The sequence below is a fragment of the Sceloporus occidentalis genome, unplaced genomic scaffold (assembly GCF_023333645.1).
Source record: "Sceloporus occidentalis isolate IW3139 unplaced genomic scaffold, rSceOcc1.0.p SCAF_4, whole genome shotgun sequence".
Lineage (NCBI taxonomy): Eukaryota > Metazoa > Chordata > Lepidosauria > Squamata > Phrynosomatidae > Sceloporus > Sceloporus occidentalis.
In genome coordinates, this window is record NW_028316984.1 from 135,777,365 (window position 1) to 135,795,481 (window position 18,117).

At 41.1% G+C, this 18,117-nt stretch overlaps 2 protein-coding genes across 3 annotated transcripts in view; one reads left to right on the forward strand and one right to left on the reverse strand.

The window, feature by feature from the left end:
• The first annotated feature begins 83 nt into the window (after positions 1-83).
• On the forward strand, positions 84-2,218 carry LOC149314668 (phosphatidylglycerophosphatase and protein-tyrosine phosphatase 1-like). Its single transcript, XM_089521669.1, has 4 exons — positions 84-432; positions 576-656; positions 735-926; positions 1,774-2,218. Exons 1-4 carry the CDS (start codon positions 172-174, stop codon positions 1,984-1,986), a joined length of 747 nt encoding a protein of 248 aa, XP_089377795.1. The 5' UTR covers positions 84-171; the 3' UTR covers positions 1,987-2,218.
• Positions 2,213-18,117, reverse strand: part of KBTBD4 (kelch repeat and BTB domain containing 4) — a 21,302-nt gene continuing 5,397 nt past the window's right edge. The window contains exons 1-3 of one of the 2 annotated variants that reach the window (XM_089521667.1): positions 14,431-15,398; positions 4,905-5,011; positions 2,216-3,731 (exon numbers count right to left, since the gene is read on the reverse strand). In XM_089521667.1, the coding sequence (XP_089377793.1) occupies positions 2,871-3,731; positions 4,905-5,011; positions 14,431-15,046 (1,584 nt within the window). In that variant the 5' untranslated portion in view covers positions 15,047-15,398 and the 3' untranslated portion in view covers positions 2,216-2,870. Of the gene's footprint in view, positions 3,732-4,904; positions 5,012-14,430; positions 15,399-18,117 lie in introns of those variants that run through there. The other variant, XM_089521668.1, reaches the window with a different exon arrangement.

Sequence of the window (18,117 nt, forward strand, 5' to 3'; positions counted from 1 at the left end):
CGCGCTGAGGGGGGCGGCGCCGCAAACCGGAAGTCGAGGATGGACGTCCCTCAACCCCCCCTTTTGCGGGAGAATGGTCTCGCCCGAGTGCAGCCCCTCCTCCGCTTCCTGAGGAGGAGGAGGAGGAGGCGGTTCTCTCAGTTCTATCCGAGGGGAGGCTCGGGATGCGGCATGAACTCCCCCAACGGCTCCTCCTCCTCCTCCTCGTCGCCGTTGCCGCTCTCGCTCCGCCGATGCCGTGAAGCCGCCTCGGAGCTGGCCGTCATGCTCCGCGCCGCCTTAGGCCCCGGCGCCGCCCGGCTCTTCTACTACCCGACCCTCCTCTACACTCTGGTCAGGGAGAGAGTGCCCGGGTCACAGCGGCCCTGGTTCAGCCGCATCGACCACGCCGTCCTCCTCGGGGCCCTGCCTCTCAGGGGACGCTGCCGGCAGGTGAAAGGGGGGATGAGAAGGCGGTTGGGGGACGCTTTGTCTCACTCTCTGCTATGGAATTCTGGGAGTTGGGAGTTTCTTGTGGGGCCTGAGTGAGCCAACGAGGCATTAACCTTCCCTCCTTTTTACTGACTCTCTTGCAGCTGGTAGACGAGGAAAACGTCCGGGGAGTGCTCACCATGAACGAGGAGTACGAGACCCGGTTCCTGTGTTGTTCCCCCCAGGTGAGTTCCCCCGGCCCCCAAAAGGATAGCCTTCCCATGACCTTCCTCCTCCCTAAAGGCTGACTCTGCCTCCTGCAGGAATGGGAGGCCATGGGAGTGGAGCAGCTGCGCCTGAGTACGGTGGACCTGACTGGAGTGCCCTCCTTGGAGAACCTGCACAAAGGTGTGGAGTTCGTCCTCAAGCACCGCGAGCGCGGGAACTGCGTCTATGTGCACTGCAAGGCCGGACGCTTCCGCAGTGCCACCATGGTGGCTGCGTATTTAATCCAGGTAAGCAAGGTTTGTATGGGCAACCAGAGGGTCCTCCGGATGCTCTCGGGTTGCGGCTTCCACCTGTTGCTTATTACGCTACCAGGAGTTGCTGCTCAACGTCTGAAGAGCCGGTTGCTGATTCTTAGTACAGACAGAAAAATGTGGTGATGGCAAGAGAGCTTTGCGTTATTAGTACATAAAAGGGCTTCTGCTCAAGGACATGAGGAGACAGGCAAGTTTTTCAGGGACTGTTCCCAACAGGGACATAAAGGAACCCAATCCAACTATACCAGGTGGCACTTTCATTGAGCATTAATTGGAACAGAAAACGACAGTGCCTGTCAGGTTCCTTGCGTGTGGCTAGTATGGATTACTTTCAGCACCTAGGATTGTTTCTTCATCTGTGAATACTTGAAAGCCCCTTGCTCTTTGCAAAGTGGAAGAATAGTATAGTGACCCTAACATACTAGGTGGAGTAATAATCAATTTTAATCAATTGCAGGTGGTTTTAAGTTTTGGGAACAAGATCCTTGCCTAGGTCTGTGTCCCATTTAACACTGTGTGCTATTTGGGCTGTACTGAAGCATACATTCTTTCTGTAACAACTGAATGGAAAGCAGTTCAGAAGTCATCCTTGCCTCTGCAAGAGCTGAGAAAGAATGGATATTGTAACTGTTGCAGACTCTACTGGGATCAGCTCAAGGCAGATTTCAGCTGAAGAACTGTTAGATGGGAAATATTAATTCGTGGTCTATGAAATAGGGCTGTATTGTAAAATAACTTCCCCATCTCACTGTATCACATACTGTACACTACTTTGTTTCCAGTTAAGATGTCTTCCTATTTGGCTTTTCTGCCTTTGTAGGTTCACCAGTGGACCCCTCAAGAAGCAATAGAAGCCATTGCTAAGATCCGTCCTCATATCATCGTCCGCACTAAACAAGTTCAGTTGCTAGAGGACTTTCATAAGTGTGTAACTGATGGAACTCCTACATCATCACAAGAAAAACTACTAGATGGAGAGCATGAACCAGCAAAGCAGATTCAAAACAACCGTCTGAAAACACCTGGTTCTTAAAATATTATTTAGGAATGGACTACAGTTGCCTCAGCTACGAAACAGTAAGCTTCTGCAGCATTAGAACAAAAGAATTTTAATACTTCCCAGCTTTACCGCCAGTAGTTGGGCATATTTTGCCTCTACTGTACAGTTATCTCTGCTGCTCACTGTTTCAAAGTACATGAATGGGACCACTTGTCAGTGCTTCTGTCTCAAAAACAAGCAATGATTAAACCACTCCATTGTTCCAGTAGAGGCCTTTATTGAGTTTTGCACCTCGGGATTTACTGTATCAACAGACATGTTTGACAGTAAGTATCAGGGCAGGGCATCTCACTATTGGTGCAATGGCAGCAAGAGATGCTTTTCCTGCCAGATGGAACAGCAGGGAATAGTAGTTGCCTCTATTCCTAGCACAATCTAGAAAACTGCAGCATGTATTATTTTCGGTACCTTTCACTAAAGAACCTTATTGAGGGAGGGTTAACAACTTGTCTGGTAGTTGCAGCTCCCTAGGATGTTCTGAAACACTACACAACCTGCAACATGGGGAGCTCTAAGTAACTGGAGTAACAATTCAATTACTTCTACAAGTATTTGCTGGTGGTAAAAGATTTCAGCCTTAAAAGCCATTTAGCTGTGGGGCTTTGAGACACATATGTTGATCAGCAGAGGCTATAATGCTAGCAGCAATCCAGATAGGACCCAGACCACACTAGTAAAGTGCTAGTGAGAGCACGTGTGGGTAGTGATGCTGCTGTTTTGTGAGTGGAAGTTTGAAGGAAGGGTGGAATTCTAAATATAGTGCAGTCTGCCTCAGATAACTGGTGCTATGGGGTCTACACATCTCTGCCCTGCTTAATGGAATGTTTCCAAAGTCTTGGTGATAGTTTTTTCTTCCCTCATGCCAAAACAAACTGTAAATTTGTAAGGAGCACTTTCAGACCACTGGTGACAGTTACCACAGAAGTGGCTGGATTGAGTTTGAAGGTGTTGGCATCTCCCTTTTTGTAGCGATCTCGGAAGATGTAGATGTTCCCATTACAGCTAGCAATTTTCCAGAGGGATGGCACTGAACTCCAGGCATCTGGCAAGCAGAGTCTGGTGAAGCTATCCAGTAGAGGGTTATAGCACAACAACGAATCCCCTTCTGCTACTATGAACACCAGGTCCTTGTGCACTGCAGCATGCATGCAGCCTGCAAAAGGTAACACGTAAGGCTTCACATGGCACTTTTCTGTGTTGGTGTCATAGCACTGAATAAGCCGCGAAGGCTTGGTAAAAAAGTCCAGGTCGTTTTCCTCACCACCCAACAAATAAATGACACCATTGAGATTTACACCTGTAGCTCCAGAGACAGCTACCTCCAGTTGGCTAGTTTCTGTCCATACATTGTCTTTCACTCTGTAGTATATGACTGCATTAGAGAGGATATCTTGTAGTGTCTTGCCACCCAGTGAATAGATACAATCCTTACTGGGTACAGAAACCAGAGTGTGTTGAAGCCTGTCACGGGGCAGGGGTGCACACCATTCCCAGTCTACTGTTGTGTTGTTGCATTTCCACATGCGACGTGGAATGGATCCTCCAACAACATACAGGTCACTACCATGCTTGCAGGCTGCAGTGATCTGGTGACACAAGCTGTTTTGACCACTAACAGAGATGGATTCATCATCAGCACAGTGCAGCGATACAGCAAGAGAATGTGTACGGGATGACTCCTTTCCAATCAAGTAGATGTGAACATTTTCTCCAATTTCCTAAAGAAGAAAATGAGCTTACATTAGATTTGCATGGGTCTCTGTCCAGAAATTCAGTCAGCAGGAAATTTGCTAATCAGAAATACAGTATAACTCCACTCCATACATTAGGTTTAGGGCATTACAACTCAGGTGTTATACCTGTCTTCTATTACATATTCTCACAAGTCTACCACAAGATAGTAAGCTATTTGCACACAATATTCTAGAATGAAAGTCTCTCATTACCCTTTTATTTCAGACCAAGCATTAGTGGCTCTTCATATTCACAATTACATCACTGATTCTACTTTAACTGCCATGGTTCCATCTTATGGGATCCTGTGATCTGTAGTTTGGTGAGGCACTAGATCTCTCTGTTTGAGAATTCTAAATTATCTTCCCTACAGGTTGGAACCATGTGAATGCAAGTGGAATCAAAATGCTCTAATTGTGTTGTGGGAGAAGCTTCTAGGTGAGAAGCATAACTGTAACCAATGTTTTAGAAACAGTTATGGAAATGACAAACTAAGAGGTTTAAACTGACATTGTAACTTTAGTATTTCAAATATTAAGTCACCCCAGCATCTGGAGCACCTCAAATTTTCAACAAAAATTATACACGATTGTAGATTAGGGAGGAATGACATGTGAGAGATAATTTGAGACTGTATTGTGTTTCCACAAAGGTCAACTTGATGATTATAAGACACTCACAAGCAATATATATACACGGTGGCACTGTCCTGCTTCTGTGTCTCAGCAACTGAGAACCATATAGTCTTTCAAAATCGAGGTCTCTGCCCAGTCCCAAGCACAGGAGAAGTCCCAACCACAGCTGAAGGGTAATGGGCAGCGAGCGCCGGCTCCACTCACCTTCTCCTTTGCCTGGGACTAGCTGGTCCCAGGCAAAGGAGAAGAAGGTGGGTGGGGCTCACACTGAGATCTGAAATAATCAAATTTGCATATGTCAAGTCCGCAAATATGAAGGGACAACTGTAGTTTAGAAATGGTTGGTGTAAAGAGTACCTCTTTTCCTTTTGTCTGAATTTCTTATTCAGTTTCGTTGGGTGATCCTGGAATCTTCTATTATGACAGAACAAGGTATCTGCCTAGCTACTTTCTCCACAATTTGCATGATTTTATGCACTTCTAAAATGTTGCTTATTTGTCTTGTTTTCATAAATCACATACCTTTAAATTTGACCGCAGTATCTCTGAAAAACCTCCACGCTCTTCTTTATTAAAGCCAATCCAGGTTTCTATGGCAGCTGTTGGATTCTGGGAACATGGAACCCCATCTGTATGGTTGCAAAGACAAAAATTATGAAGTATTCAGCTTGCATGGCACAGTACAGCATAAAAAGTACTTTTTAAAATAACACATTTATTTATAGTGTCATTCCTATTCTATAGAACACTGAAGCTGCAAGAACCATCTAGTGAGCTCATGACTTATCTGGGAAATGTGATGTCAATACTAGACCACCCCCTTCTTCCTACAGTTAAAAAAAATACTTTCATTCAGTTTTCAATGATCTGGAAGAAGGTTTCGTATTCCTTGATGTAAGATAATTTACAGAGGATTGAATGCTGCTATAGCAGACTAACAATGCCTATATTATCTGATACCCAAGTACCAACTCATATTTTTGATGACAAAAAAGATTCCAATAGTACTAATGGTTGTAATCATTGATTCAAAATCCTAACATATTTCAAGCTGATGTACTGCTCATAAACATTAAAAACCATTTGTGGCAATATTTACTTTTCAGTATAATGCTGTGAATCTGATCTAACAAGGACTCACTGGTTGTTACAACGAAAGCCTAAATTTCTAATCTCCAGGTCTGTTGCTACTGGGAAGCTAGTTTTGTTTGGTTATCTCATTACTAATAATAATATCAGTGACTGTAGAAGTCAGCAAGTTAATAGATATATCAGTTCTAAAAGTTGGACATTAGGCATGGTAACAAATGAACAGTAAAACACTGTTCAGTATTAATGCTTTCTGTGAAATGTACTATTTTTTTCTTTGGATGCCTCCAAAATTAAGGGTGATGACGTTGATCTGTAGGTTGAAGAAAATGTTTACAAATATGCCTATTATAGATGAAGTATTTTATGTATCACCAACAGTACACTGAAAAGCATGCCATTAACTGACAATTACTTTGGTAACTACTGTTAATAACCTTCTCTTTCTAAACCTCTCTCTAAAAATATTTTAGTCAACTAGGTTTTTATGCTGCTGTGGAGGCTCAATCTCTACTTCACACATGTAGATTCCTCACTTGATCCTTGCTTTACAAACTCCATGTGTAGCTGCCTCTTACCACTTTGCCCACTTCTACCATTTCACTTTTCTATTTGTTCTGTACTCATAACTTGCACACATCTTTGATTCAGCAACATCTTTCACTAAACAGCACTGAACCAAATGCATGTTCTGCTAACATTTCCTTTTGGCAGGAGAAATGCCAAGTGAAAGTCTGTTGTCCTGAAGACAAGAAAGCTGGCCTCTCACCATTTTGCAACTTGTACTACAACTAATTGGCCTACTCCCTGAAAAGAGTCAACCCAAAAGGAAATCAACATTCTCCTGATAATATGTTATTTATTATTTATTTATTTACGGTATTTATACCCCGCCCTTCAGCCCTAAAGGCTCTCAGAGCGGTTAAGAGTTATATGCTGGAAATAGGAGAAGCAATACCTCTCTTGACAGGCATAGCTTGATTGTATAGAGACAACATACAAATCTCTCTATGGTAACTGAGGGCCTGAACAGACTACTTCGGGTCACTTTGGAGGTATGTTGTTTAAATGACACACACATCTTAAGAGATCAGAAGCTGCTCCAAAGCTGTGCTCCAGTCCTTAGCTTCCAGACTCTTAGGACGCATGCATCATTTAAACAGCATACCTCCAAAGTGTTCCATATTTTCTTACTATGGCCTGTTACAGACTGCCAAAATAAAGCTGCTTCGGGTCTCTTTGGAAGTATGTTGTTTAAATGATGCATGCACCCTAAGAATCCAGAAGCTGCACCAAAGCTGCACTCCAGTGCTTAGGAATGGAGTGTGGCTTTGGCGTGACCTCCAGACTCTTAAGACCCATGCATCATTTAAATAGCATACCTCCAAAGAGACCCGAAGCAGCTTTATTTTGGCAGTCTGTAACAGGCCATAGAATATCTCAGCATAAAGTTTCATCATACACTTATAGTATGTATTCTATGGAGCTAAGTAAATATAAAGACTTTTTACACTGTTGCAAATACTGAAAGTAAAAGCTGAACAAAAGACATTTATCCTCTGCACTTCTGACTTTGCTGTGGAATGGGCAATTAATTTGTTAATATTGGTTAACATCAATATTAATTACAAATTCCTAAAGGATAATACTCTTAAAAGTCAGTATAGGTTGAAAATCCTCCAAAATTCAAAACTTTTTGAGCACTGACATGGCACTTTGAGGCAGTGGCACCTCTGCTAGTTCATTCACAAGTTAGGAGCCTTATGTGTATAAAGTGTATATAAAACAAATTAATTTCATTTGAGTTGAGTCAAGTCTCCCTTAGCTAGAATTCTGAGACTGAAAATATTCCAAATTCCACAATTATCCACATGGTCAGCTGAGATGGTTCAGTATACACACACTTTGTTTCATGTACAAAGTTATTATGTATACAATTACCTTTGGGCTACATGTATAAGGTGTATACAAAAATAAATGAATTTCATGTTTAGACTTGGGCCCCATCTCCAAGATATCCCATTATGTATATACAAATATTCCAAAATCCAAAACACTTCTGGTCCCAAACATTCTGGATAAGGGATACTTGTATTATATTACCTGAGCTGAAATATGGTAAGGCCTAAATACAATATTGCACTGGTGCTGGAGTACCAAATGGACTCAAGTTTCTCCCTCTGTTTCAAAACCCATGGTACCGTGTGACCCAAGAGTAGGCTTTGGAGTCTCATGGGGACTGCAGTGTGTGTTTGGGGTAATTGTTACCTCCCAATTCCACTAAGGGAAACATTTCCATCAGTGGCTAAACCTCATTAGATCATGGCTTGCAATTTTTAGCAATGGATAATAATACTGCATTGCTCATGACTACTGAAAAATGTCTTTTCCTCAGAAGGAAGTGGAAAATAGAACATTTTCTGAGCTAGTTTACAGATTACTAGGTTACATAGATGCAGAAAAGTCAGGTGGTTTCAACAGTTGAACAAAATGGATTGCTGAGGATGAGGTCTCAAGAACAGAGAGACTGATTAGAGTTGGAGGCTATGAGTCACAAAAACTATATAACCACTTGTTACTATACAAGCCCTGGTGGCGCAGTGGTTAAATGCCTGTACTGCAGCCATTTACTCAAAACCACAAGGTTGCGAGTTCAAGACCAGCAAAAGGGCCCAAGCTCGACTCAGGCTTGCATCCTTCCGAGGTCGCTAAAATGAGTACCCAGACTGTTGGGGGCAAATTAGCTTACTTGCTAATTAGCTTACTTGCTGTTCACCGCTATGATCTTTGGAATAGCGGTATATAAATAAATAAATAAAAAAGTTTGGAATATGTAAATATGATAAATAAGTACCGTAAACCACAGCTAACTTCCAGAACTAAAGTTCTTTCATAGCATTGGCTTTGCAGCAGCTGGCTTGACTCGTAAGGCCTGAACAAACAGAAATCCAATCCAATGTTGGGTGAACAGACTTCATCCTCCTCCACAAATCTCACAGCTTTTTAGTCTTTTTTTTTTTTTTACTAAAATTTCTAAATGAATACATGAGTATATACACTATATTTTAAACTGCTATTTGATGACAATGAAAAAAACATGGCATTTATTTGGAAGGAATACTTTGGAAGGGATACTTAACAGTCTAAATAGTCTGTTTAGGAGAACAAAATATCAACTGATTTGAATTTAACTGAATTAAAACATTTGACCAATTACTTCTCTCCTTATTGGTACAGTGGCTTTCATTTTAAGCCAAGCAAAGTGTCTAATTCAACAGTGATTGCTGCCTTAGAAATGCAAAGGATTACATCTAATCTCTGTATGAGCGGCAAAATGCCTCATTCACTGGCTGAGGTTTGGTAGCATGTTAATGAATATTAAAGTATTATCCCCAATTTCCAAAATTCTAAGAAACCATTGTTTTACAGAGAATCGTAATTGCTTTCTGTGGCTTTCATCACTATTATCTTAAAAGAATCTTGCTCTTCCTTTCACTGAAAATTTCATACCTGGTATTTATATACAGCTTCTAACACAGCCTGGTTGTTAAATAAGCTTTATGTTCAGGAATATCTAGCTTTCTTTTTCCCTGGGCTTTTAATGCTTTTGAAAATTTATTTAAAATATATATTTTTTTAAAAAATAGGTCTTTTAAATTTCATCTTTACATTATACTTCAAGTATACAACAAAGGATATATTATTTAAAATATTTACATCACACCTTTGATCATGCAGTTCAAAGTGGATAATCACAGAAATTATATAAAAAAATTAAAAAGCAACAAAATGCAAATAAACAGGAAAAAGCCACACAAATTAAAAACACACAGTCATAACAAAAACCAAAAATTAGTAGTATCCCAAAATATCAGAGACAAAAGATTACAAACCAGTTCTGAGAAGGTAAAGTAGAGCAGTCTATCTTCTGAAGACCAAACATGTTCCTAAACAGTATCTTAATGAGCCAATGGCTGCCCAGAAGAGGGCACAGTCCCCAGGCAGAAAGCTCCAAAGTTTCAGCAAAGCAATATTTTTATTTATTTATTACTTAAATTATTTCTGTATTGCTTCCCAAACCACAAAGGCTATCAAGTCAATGAACAAACAGAAACCAATTACAGGGTCACAGAAGATATGAAGATGTCAGACTTGGAAACTTAAATTTATGTGTTATAGCTTTGTGTTCTGAAATGTAACTTAGGAACTTTTTTTGATAATTTATGTAGAAGGTGTACAAAGTAGACTTCGTATATTCTGTTTGTGGTTTTATAAAATTTAATAAAGATTATTAAAAAAAAAAAAAGAAACCAATTAAAACAATACAAAAATGAATACATTTTAATGCACATTAAAATACTATTTTAAAACTCCTAAAACCAGTCTAAAAATAATCCAAGAATCCAGTTTTGAAACTCTTAAAACAGGAATTTCAAACAGCCATGCAGAATAGCACTGTTTTGGGAGGCAGCCACAGGATGCTTAAAAGAGATAGGGCCATCCTAACTTCTTTGGGTAGGGAGTTCCACAGTGAGGTGCTGCTATAAAGAAAACCATTATGTGTAGCCATCAACCTAACTTCAGAAGGCATTGGGATACGCCACAGCAAGGCCTCTTCTGAAGATTCTAAATTTTTGACATAATCATAGGAGAGGAGTCCGTCTTTCAGATGTCTTGGCCCCAAGTTATTTAGGCCTCTGTAGGTCAGCAGCACACTTTGAATTAAGCCTGGAAGCAAACTGGAAGCCTGTACAGTTCTTGTAGGACCAGTGTTATATGGTCTCTAAAATGCACACCTCACACCAGTCTGGCTGCTGCATTTTGTACTAGCTTCAGCTTCCAAACACTCTTCAAGTGAAGCACCATGTAGAGTGCATTACAGTACTTTAAGGATCATGTAGAATACAAACATAGCCAAACTATAGTGAAGCAATTAAAAGGGTTAAGGGAACTCACATATTCAGTTACTGCAGTAAGTCAAGCACAGGGCCAAGCCTAAAGTGATGCCACTTTCCCACTGTGCTCAAAGAAGTGCTCCTATTGTAAAAATAATAATTTGCCACCACACAAAACAGAATCCCAAGCCTGTAATAAATGGGAATGATTTAACCCATGGGTGGGAATCATAAAGTCCTCAAAATGTCATTGGACAGCAAGCCCCAGTAGCCCTAGCCAGCATAGTTAACATCAGCACACAGAGTTGCAGTCCAAAAGCTTCTGAAGGGTTGCATAATTGCCATCCCTTATTTATCAAATTAACAGGAACCTGCATGTCCTTCTCTGTTGGGACTATCATATTAACATGAGATGGGTGGTATTAGGTCTTTATTTTTCAGACTGTTATTTCAAATGGCGGCTATATATGCATTCTTCAGCGTCTGGAATGCAGGACTCTGTCTGCAGTAAACAATGCAATAAACAAAGCTTGAGCTAGGAAACAGCAGGATTGTACTCTAGCAGACCTTACTTCAGACATATATGCCCTGCCTACAACAGGCAAGGTAAACAGCAGCTGCCTCAGCAATCCTTTACTGAGCATGCATAAATAACAAAACAGAGAGAAAATGGGAGAGCAGATAAACCTGCATCATCAGCTACTCCCAGCATGTTAAAATGCACAGATCTCTAAGTCTGGCCATCAAGTTACAAATCCTAAAAAAATGAGGTTGGTAAAAAGACAAAGTCATCTGTGGATACATTTTGGAAGAAGTCTTCAAATAGTCTATAGGTGGGAGGTTCAAATGTTTTTGTTACTTTTGTGACGTTTACCTAAACTGGTTGTTATTCTCCACACATGTATATAGTTAGCTCTGAATGAAAGGATTGCTGAAAAATGTTGAACTGCTCTTCTTTTTTGGAGTGTAGGAACCTACCCCTATTATTTCTGCTTGTGGTGTCAAATTTTCTGTCAAAGGCATAGTAACTAGGCACACATCTTGTTAACTGATGTATGCCCGTATTTAGTGTGAGCTGTCTGCAGCACTGTTACTGTCACATGCAGAAGCAAACAAGAAAGCCAAGTGCTATACCACTGTACCCCAAAGTGTTTATGTTACAAAACAGGGAACAACACTGAAAAATATTGAAATAAGGCTTATCAAGTATAAGGTTACAAACTGCTCTCCTTGGACATGTTTGGGAAAATGTAAGGCAAGTAATATTTCTCAAAATGTAAAAATAAGAATGAAAATAAGTGAAGTAGTACAGGAACACCTGGCTATTTTAAACAAATTCAAGTCTCTAGGGCCAGATGAACGACACCCAGGGGTATTAAAAGAACTAGCAGAGAATAACCGTCAAACATCTTTGAGAATTCCTGGAGAACAAGGGAGATCCCAGCAGACTGGAGGAGGGCATCTTCAAAAAAAAAAAAGGGGGGGGGGAAGGACCCAAACAATTACTGTCCAGTTAGTCTGACATCAAACCCAGGGAAGATTATATGGAAGATCATGAAACAGACAATCTGTAATCACTTAGAAAGGAACACTTAAAAGTCAGCATGGGTTTCTCAAAAACAAGTCATACCAGACTAATCTTATCTCTTTTTGTGACAGATTCACAAGCTTGGTAGATTAAGCAAATGCTGTGGATGTAGGATATCTTGATTTCAGCAAGGCCTTTGACAAGGTCCTCCATTGTATCCTTGCAAAAAAGCTACTAAAATGTGCGATAGACAATGCTATTGTTAGGTGGATCTGTAATTGATTGATTGACCAAACCCAAAGGGTGCTCACAATGGCTCCTTCTCTTCCTGGAGAAAAGTGACTAGCAGGGCCCAGTGCTTTTCAACATCTTTATGAATGACTTGGATGATGGAATATAGGGCACACTTATCAAATTTTCAGAGGACACTAAATTAGGAGGGGTAGCTAATACCCAAAAGACAAATCAGAATTCAAATTGACCATAACAGATTAGAAAGCTGAGCCACAACTAACAAAATGAATTTCAACATGGAGTAATGTACTACATCTGGGCAGTAAAAATGAAATGCACAGATACAGAATGTATGTCACCTAGCTTGACAGCCATACATACAAAAGGGATCTAGGAAACTTAGTGGACCACAGCCTGAACATGAATCAGCAATGAGATGCAGCAATTGAAAAAAGCCAATGCAATTCTAGGCTGCATCAATAGGCGTATAGTGTCTAAATTGAGGAAAGTAATAGTACCACCCTATTCTGCTTTGGTGAAACCTCACTTGGAATACTGTGTCCAGTTCTGGTCACCACAATTCAAGAGAGATATTGACAAGCTTGAGTGAATCCAGAGGAAGGCGACCAAAATGGTGAAAGATCTGGAAACCATGTCCTATGAGAAGCAGCTTAGAGTGTTGGGTGTGTTTAGCCTGGGGAAGAGGTGGTTAAGGGGTAACACGATAGCCATGTTAAATATTTGGAGGGATGTTATATTGAGGATGGAGCAAACTTGTTTTCTGTAGCTCCAGAGACTAAGACACGGAGCAATGGATTCAAGCTACAGGAAGAGATTCCATCTAAATATTAGGGAGAATGTCCTGATGGTAAGAGTTGTCTGATCATGGAATATGCTGCCTCTGAGTGGGGTGGGATTCTCCTTCTTTGCAGGTTTTTAAACAGAAGCTGGATGGCCATCTGTCAGGTGTGCTTTGATTGTGTATTCCTGTATGGCAGGGGGTTGGACTGGATGTCCTCGGGTTCTCTTCCAAGTACAGTGTGCCCGTGTCATACCCAGGTGCGCGGGGAGAAGGGATGAAGGGGGTGTGCGCCCATGGCGTGCACGCGCCGCCACACTGCCATGCACACGAGCCCCATTCATTTAAATGTGGCTCGAGCATAGGCAGTATTTGCTTTACGCGGGGGAGTCCCCACGTAAAGTTAGGGCACACTGTATTATTCTATAAGAACCCTCCTGTGGATGACCTTAATATTTGAGCAGGCTTTTATGGGAAATACAGGGTTATAATCAGCACTTTTAATTATAGTTGCATTACAAACTGGGCATTGCATTTTCAACAAGCTGATATTTCAGGCACATCTTAAAGACAACCCCATGTAAATTACATTGTAATATCCAGGTCATGATGTAACTAGAACATGTGTTGTCATGGTTCAAGATACATTTTCTAAAAATGATTTGATGTTTTATGCCTAACTGGAACGGTCAATTTGACAATTGGGAATCCAAGAAGTTAGAATCTGAAGGCTTTCAACCTATGAATCTATGTTTTCAAGGATCATCCAACACTGGTTTAATCCCCATATATAGAATGGCCATTCCATTAATGAAAAACAACTCTATTGCTGGATAAAGTATAAATTTATTGGCCCCTCATTGCTAACTTCATATACCAATTCAGAACATCACAGCTGTAATATAATGACTAAAAGAACTAGAAATGGAAGTCATCTGCATACTGGAGGGGCTGAACTCCCCATACTATCTCTTCCCATAGATTTTAAACACCATAGGTATATAATGTTTTAAATAAAGTTAAATAGAGACAGAATAGAATACCATAAGCCAAGGAGATGAACAGCAATTTCCCAGGGCCATCTTCCAGAATTGCCCCCTCAGGAAAGACCAGAATGCTTGTAAAATAGTTCCACCAAAGTTAATTCTCAACAATCCACTATAATATTATTGTTGATGGTACAGTGGGCCCTTGCCTTACGTGGGGGATCCGTTCTGGACCCCCCTGCCTAAGGCGAATTCCGCCTATGCTCGTACCTATGCGGCGGCGCGGGAGCGTGCGAGGTGCCACGGGTGCGTGCCCCATTCATTTGAATGGGACGCATTGCCCCTTGCGCCCCCTTTGGCTTGAGCGCGTATGCTCAAGTCCGCGTAAACTGTGCCCACGTATAACACAGGCGCACTGTATTAAAAGCCACTGTGCAGTCCAGAGCAGAACTAAAAGGTATGCATTTCTGCTCAGCTTCTGGCTGTATATCAAATAATCAGTAACTATTCTACTTACCTGAGATAATATCTGTCAGAAGACGGAGAGGAAGGTGCAGAAACTCCTCTGTTTCCTGAAGTTGTGATAAATATGACTTGGCACAGTGCTTGGCAGCTGTGTAGAGTTCCACATCACTGTGCTGATCAGCCAGCCACATAATCTGCAAACAGTTTTTCACTTGTACTGTGCGAGCTAAGAAACGGGAGCACTCCTCAAAGAGGGCAGTTAGTTGGTACATATCTGCCACTTCATATGTTTCCTGCAAATCTTCTGCCCTCAGCTTCACAGTTCCATGATATATATAATCTACTAGAAGCTGAAAGACACTCTCACTAACATCTTGTAACTCAATCACCCGGTTATGTGCCTCCTTCAGGTTGGATGTGAACATAGAACGAAAGAAGCAGCTCTGAGCAGAGAGGACTAGTCGGTGCAGTTGAAATTCTTTGCCTTCCACAGAAATGGTAACATCAGCAAAGAGCTCATCCTCTAGGCACAGTTTCATAATCCCTTGAGCAACACGGCCTGAATGAGAACGGTCAGTGAATGTATAATTCACAAAGTAGTTCTCCTCAGTTGAAGAATTTCCAGTTTCCTCTGCTGAGGAACCTCCAGTCTCCTCCAGTAAGTCCATATTGTTGCCTAGATTGGACCTCCAGCAATCTGAAATGCAACAGACATTGGAAATTCTATGTTACAGATCTGTGCTGTATTGTATTCTCAGCTAAACAACCCATAGGCTTATACATTTAAATATCAGGTCAGGAAGGCATGTATATTAAATAGTAGTGAAATGTTTGTGTGCAAAAGTCTCTTCCTGGACCATGCTGCTAGTTTCTTGCATTTTAAGCATCCATCAATATAGCATAGAACAAAATTCCTTAGGATGCATGGAACTTAAAATACTATGTTTTTATGACCTCACATGGTGGTAAACACTAGCTGCTGCATTCTGCAAATCCAAGGAGCATATTAAAAATATATCTCATTTTGCATAATGGACTAAGCTAAGGTGAAGTGAAATATTCTTAAGACTTCTTCATGTCTTGTAGAGTAGAAACATGTTTTAAAATGTATATATACACACATATAATGTATATATACACATATACACACGTGAGAAACCAAATGTCGGAACCAACTCTCATCAGCCCCTATGGATTATTTATTTATTTATTTGTATGCCACCTTTCCAGAAATAGTAAATTAATTCAAGTTTTATTTTATAATAAACTTAAAAACAATTAAAATCACCTCTTAAAACCATAAGTCTTAAAACCACCTGCATAAATTGAACCCGGCTTGAAGGTACGCAACAACAAACAGCATGGCTGCCCCTGGATCTGTTCCCTTAACCAAGCAATGGGGGTGAGCCACAGCTCCCAGCCATTAGGGCAAAGGGACTCATGCTGGCCCAGGGTGACCTGATGTCCTCCTTTTCCAGGACATGCCCTACATTCCAAACATCTGTCAGGAGGAATTCCAAAATGTCCTTCATTCTGAGCATGACTAAGAAGCTGATTGTGGTAGAATTCAAAGATATAACAGTGTTAGTCTGTAAAAATCAGTATGCAGAGAGATCTTGTAGCACCTTTGAGACTAACTGAAACAAAGAAGTTGACAGCATGAATTTTCATAAACTCAGGGGCGAAGCAGACCATCCCGAAGGAGCAGCTTCTGGCCACCCCTTTGAGTGCCAGATAAGGGCAGTGGCTAAATGCTGCTTCTTTTTTGGGATGGAAAAAAGCCACCCCTTTCACTGCACCAGTGGCTCTTCCGCGTTTCTCTGGTGTGCAGTATCTGATTGCCGTGCCACAGGAACGTCCCAATGCTTCCTGCTGTCTGGTTGAGCAGGCGGCGTAATGCTGGCTTGAGGTGGAGTTGCAGCATGTGGATGCCACACCCCCACACCACCCTGAAGTCAAATCTTTTTGCCGGTCTGTTTAGTCAGTCTATGTAGACTGCAGTCTACAAAAGCTCATGCTGCCAACTTCTTTCAGTTAGTCTCAAAGGTGCAACAAGATCTCTCTACATAAGAAACCCATTGTTACACAACACCATATTTGCTGTCCCCCTTTGAGAAATGTGTCTTCTCAGCAGCCAGTCCTGGCTGCAAATAGGAGGACAAGCTGGATCCTTCTCAAGTCCCCCCTCCCCCCAAGAAGCAGCAGCAGACAAGACTTTCTCTCAAGGCTTGGGGCATATTTGTTTCCCAGAGGGGGCAAGGATGGAAAGGTATTAGGGCTGCTTGAGGACACAATGCAAATGCTGAAAGGGTTTCCCCCTTAATTTCAGCACAATGGAGGGAGGAAAGGAATCCTTTAAATGTAGGTTCAGTGTGTGTGTATGTGTGGGGGACGGTTGTTGCTAGTCAAGTACAATGTTAAGCCTTTGTCTTGCTCAAAGTTCTGTAAGTATACTGCAAGCCAGCAAGGCCTTTTAACAAAGGCTCCATACAGACAGGCCAAAATAAAGCTGCTTCAGGGTCACTTTGGAGGTATGTTGTTTAAATAATGCATGCATACTAAAAGCCCAGAAGCCGCACCAAAGCCACAATCCAGTCCTAAGGACTGGTGCACAGCTTTGGTGCAGCTTCCAGAATCTTAGGATACATGCATCATGTAAACAGCATACCTCTAAAGTGACCCGAAGCAGCTTTATTTTGGCCTGTCTGTATAGGGCCAAAGATAACATCATCAGAAAAATAAGGCTGAGTATATATAATATGATATCCTCAATCATATTTATCTGATGAACTTATATAACTTTTATTCTAATGAATTTATATATCTGGGTTTTGGCCCTGCCTCAAGCCTTGAGAGGCAGGAAAGAAATAAAAAATTACTGTTATTATTATTATTATTGTGTGTGGTGTGTGTGTTCTGGACTGCTCTGGTGGTCATGTGACCAGCATGACTGCACTGTACCTATTTATCTAGTTGCATTTGCATGCTTTTGAACTGCTAGGTGGCAGAAGCTGGGACTAGTGACATGAGCTCACCCCAACATGCAGCACTCAAACTGCCAACCTTCCAATTTTCTGTTGGTCAGAATTGGCATCTTAACCACTAAGCCACCACATTTATGTATATATACATATATATATATATAGTATGCTTAATTGCTTATACTGTATACACACACACACACATATATATGTACACACACGTATATATTTATATACATACATACAGTGGGCCCTTGGTATCTGCTGGGGTTTCGTTTTGAGGATGCCCTGTGGCTACCAAATTCCATGGACGTTCAAGTCCCATTAAATACAATAGATAGTAAAATGGTATCCCTTATATAAAATGTTAAAATCAAGGTTTGCTGTTTGGATTTTGTATATTTTTTGAATATTTTCAAGCTGTGGATGGCTGATTCTGTGGATAACAAATCTGTGGATAAGCAGGGCTGACTGTATGTGTGTGTGTATATATATATATATATATACACATATGTATGTATATATGTATATACAGACACATGCATATACAGTACAGTATATATATTTATATATATACTATATATACACATTTATGTGTCTCTGTGTGTGTATACATGTACAGTATACACTCATCCCTCCATATTTGCTGGCTTTGATATCTGCAGGCTTTGATTATTCACGGATTTCATTAATGAGTTCTCTCTAGGACAGATCTAGGTCCTCCAGTGCAACTCTGTGGTCAACTTCAACTAAAAGTT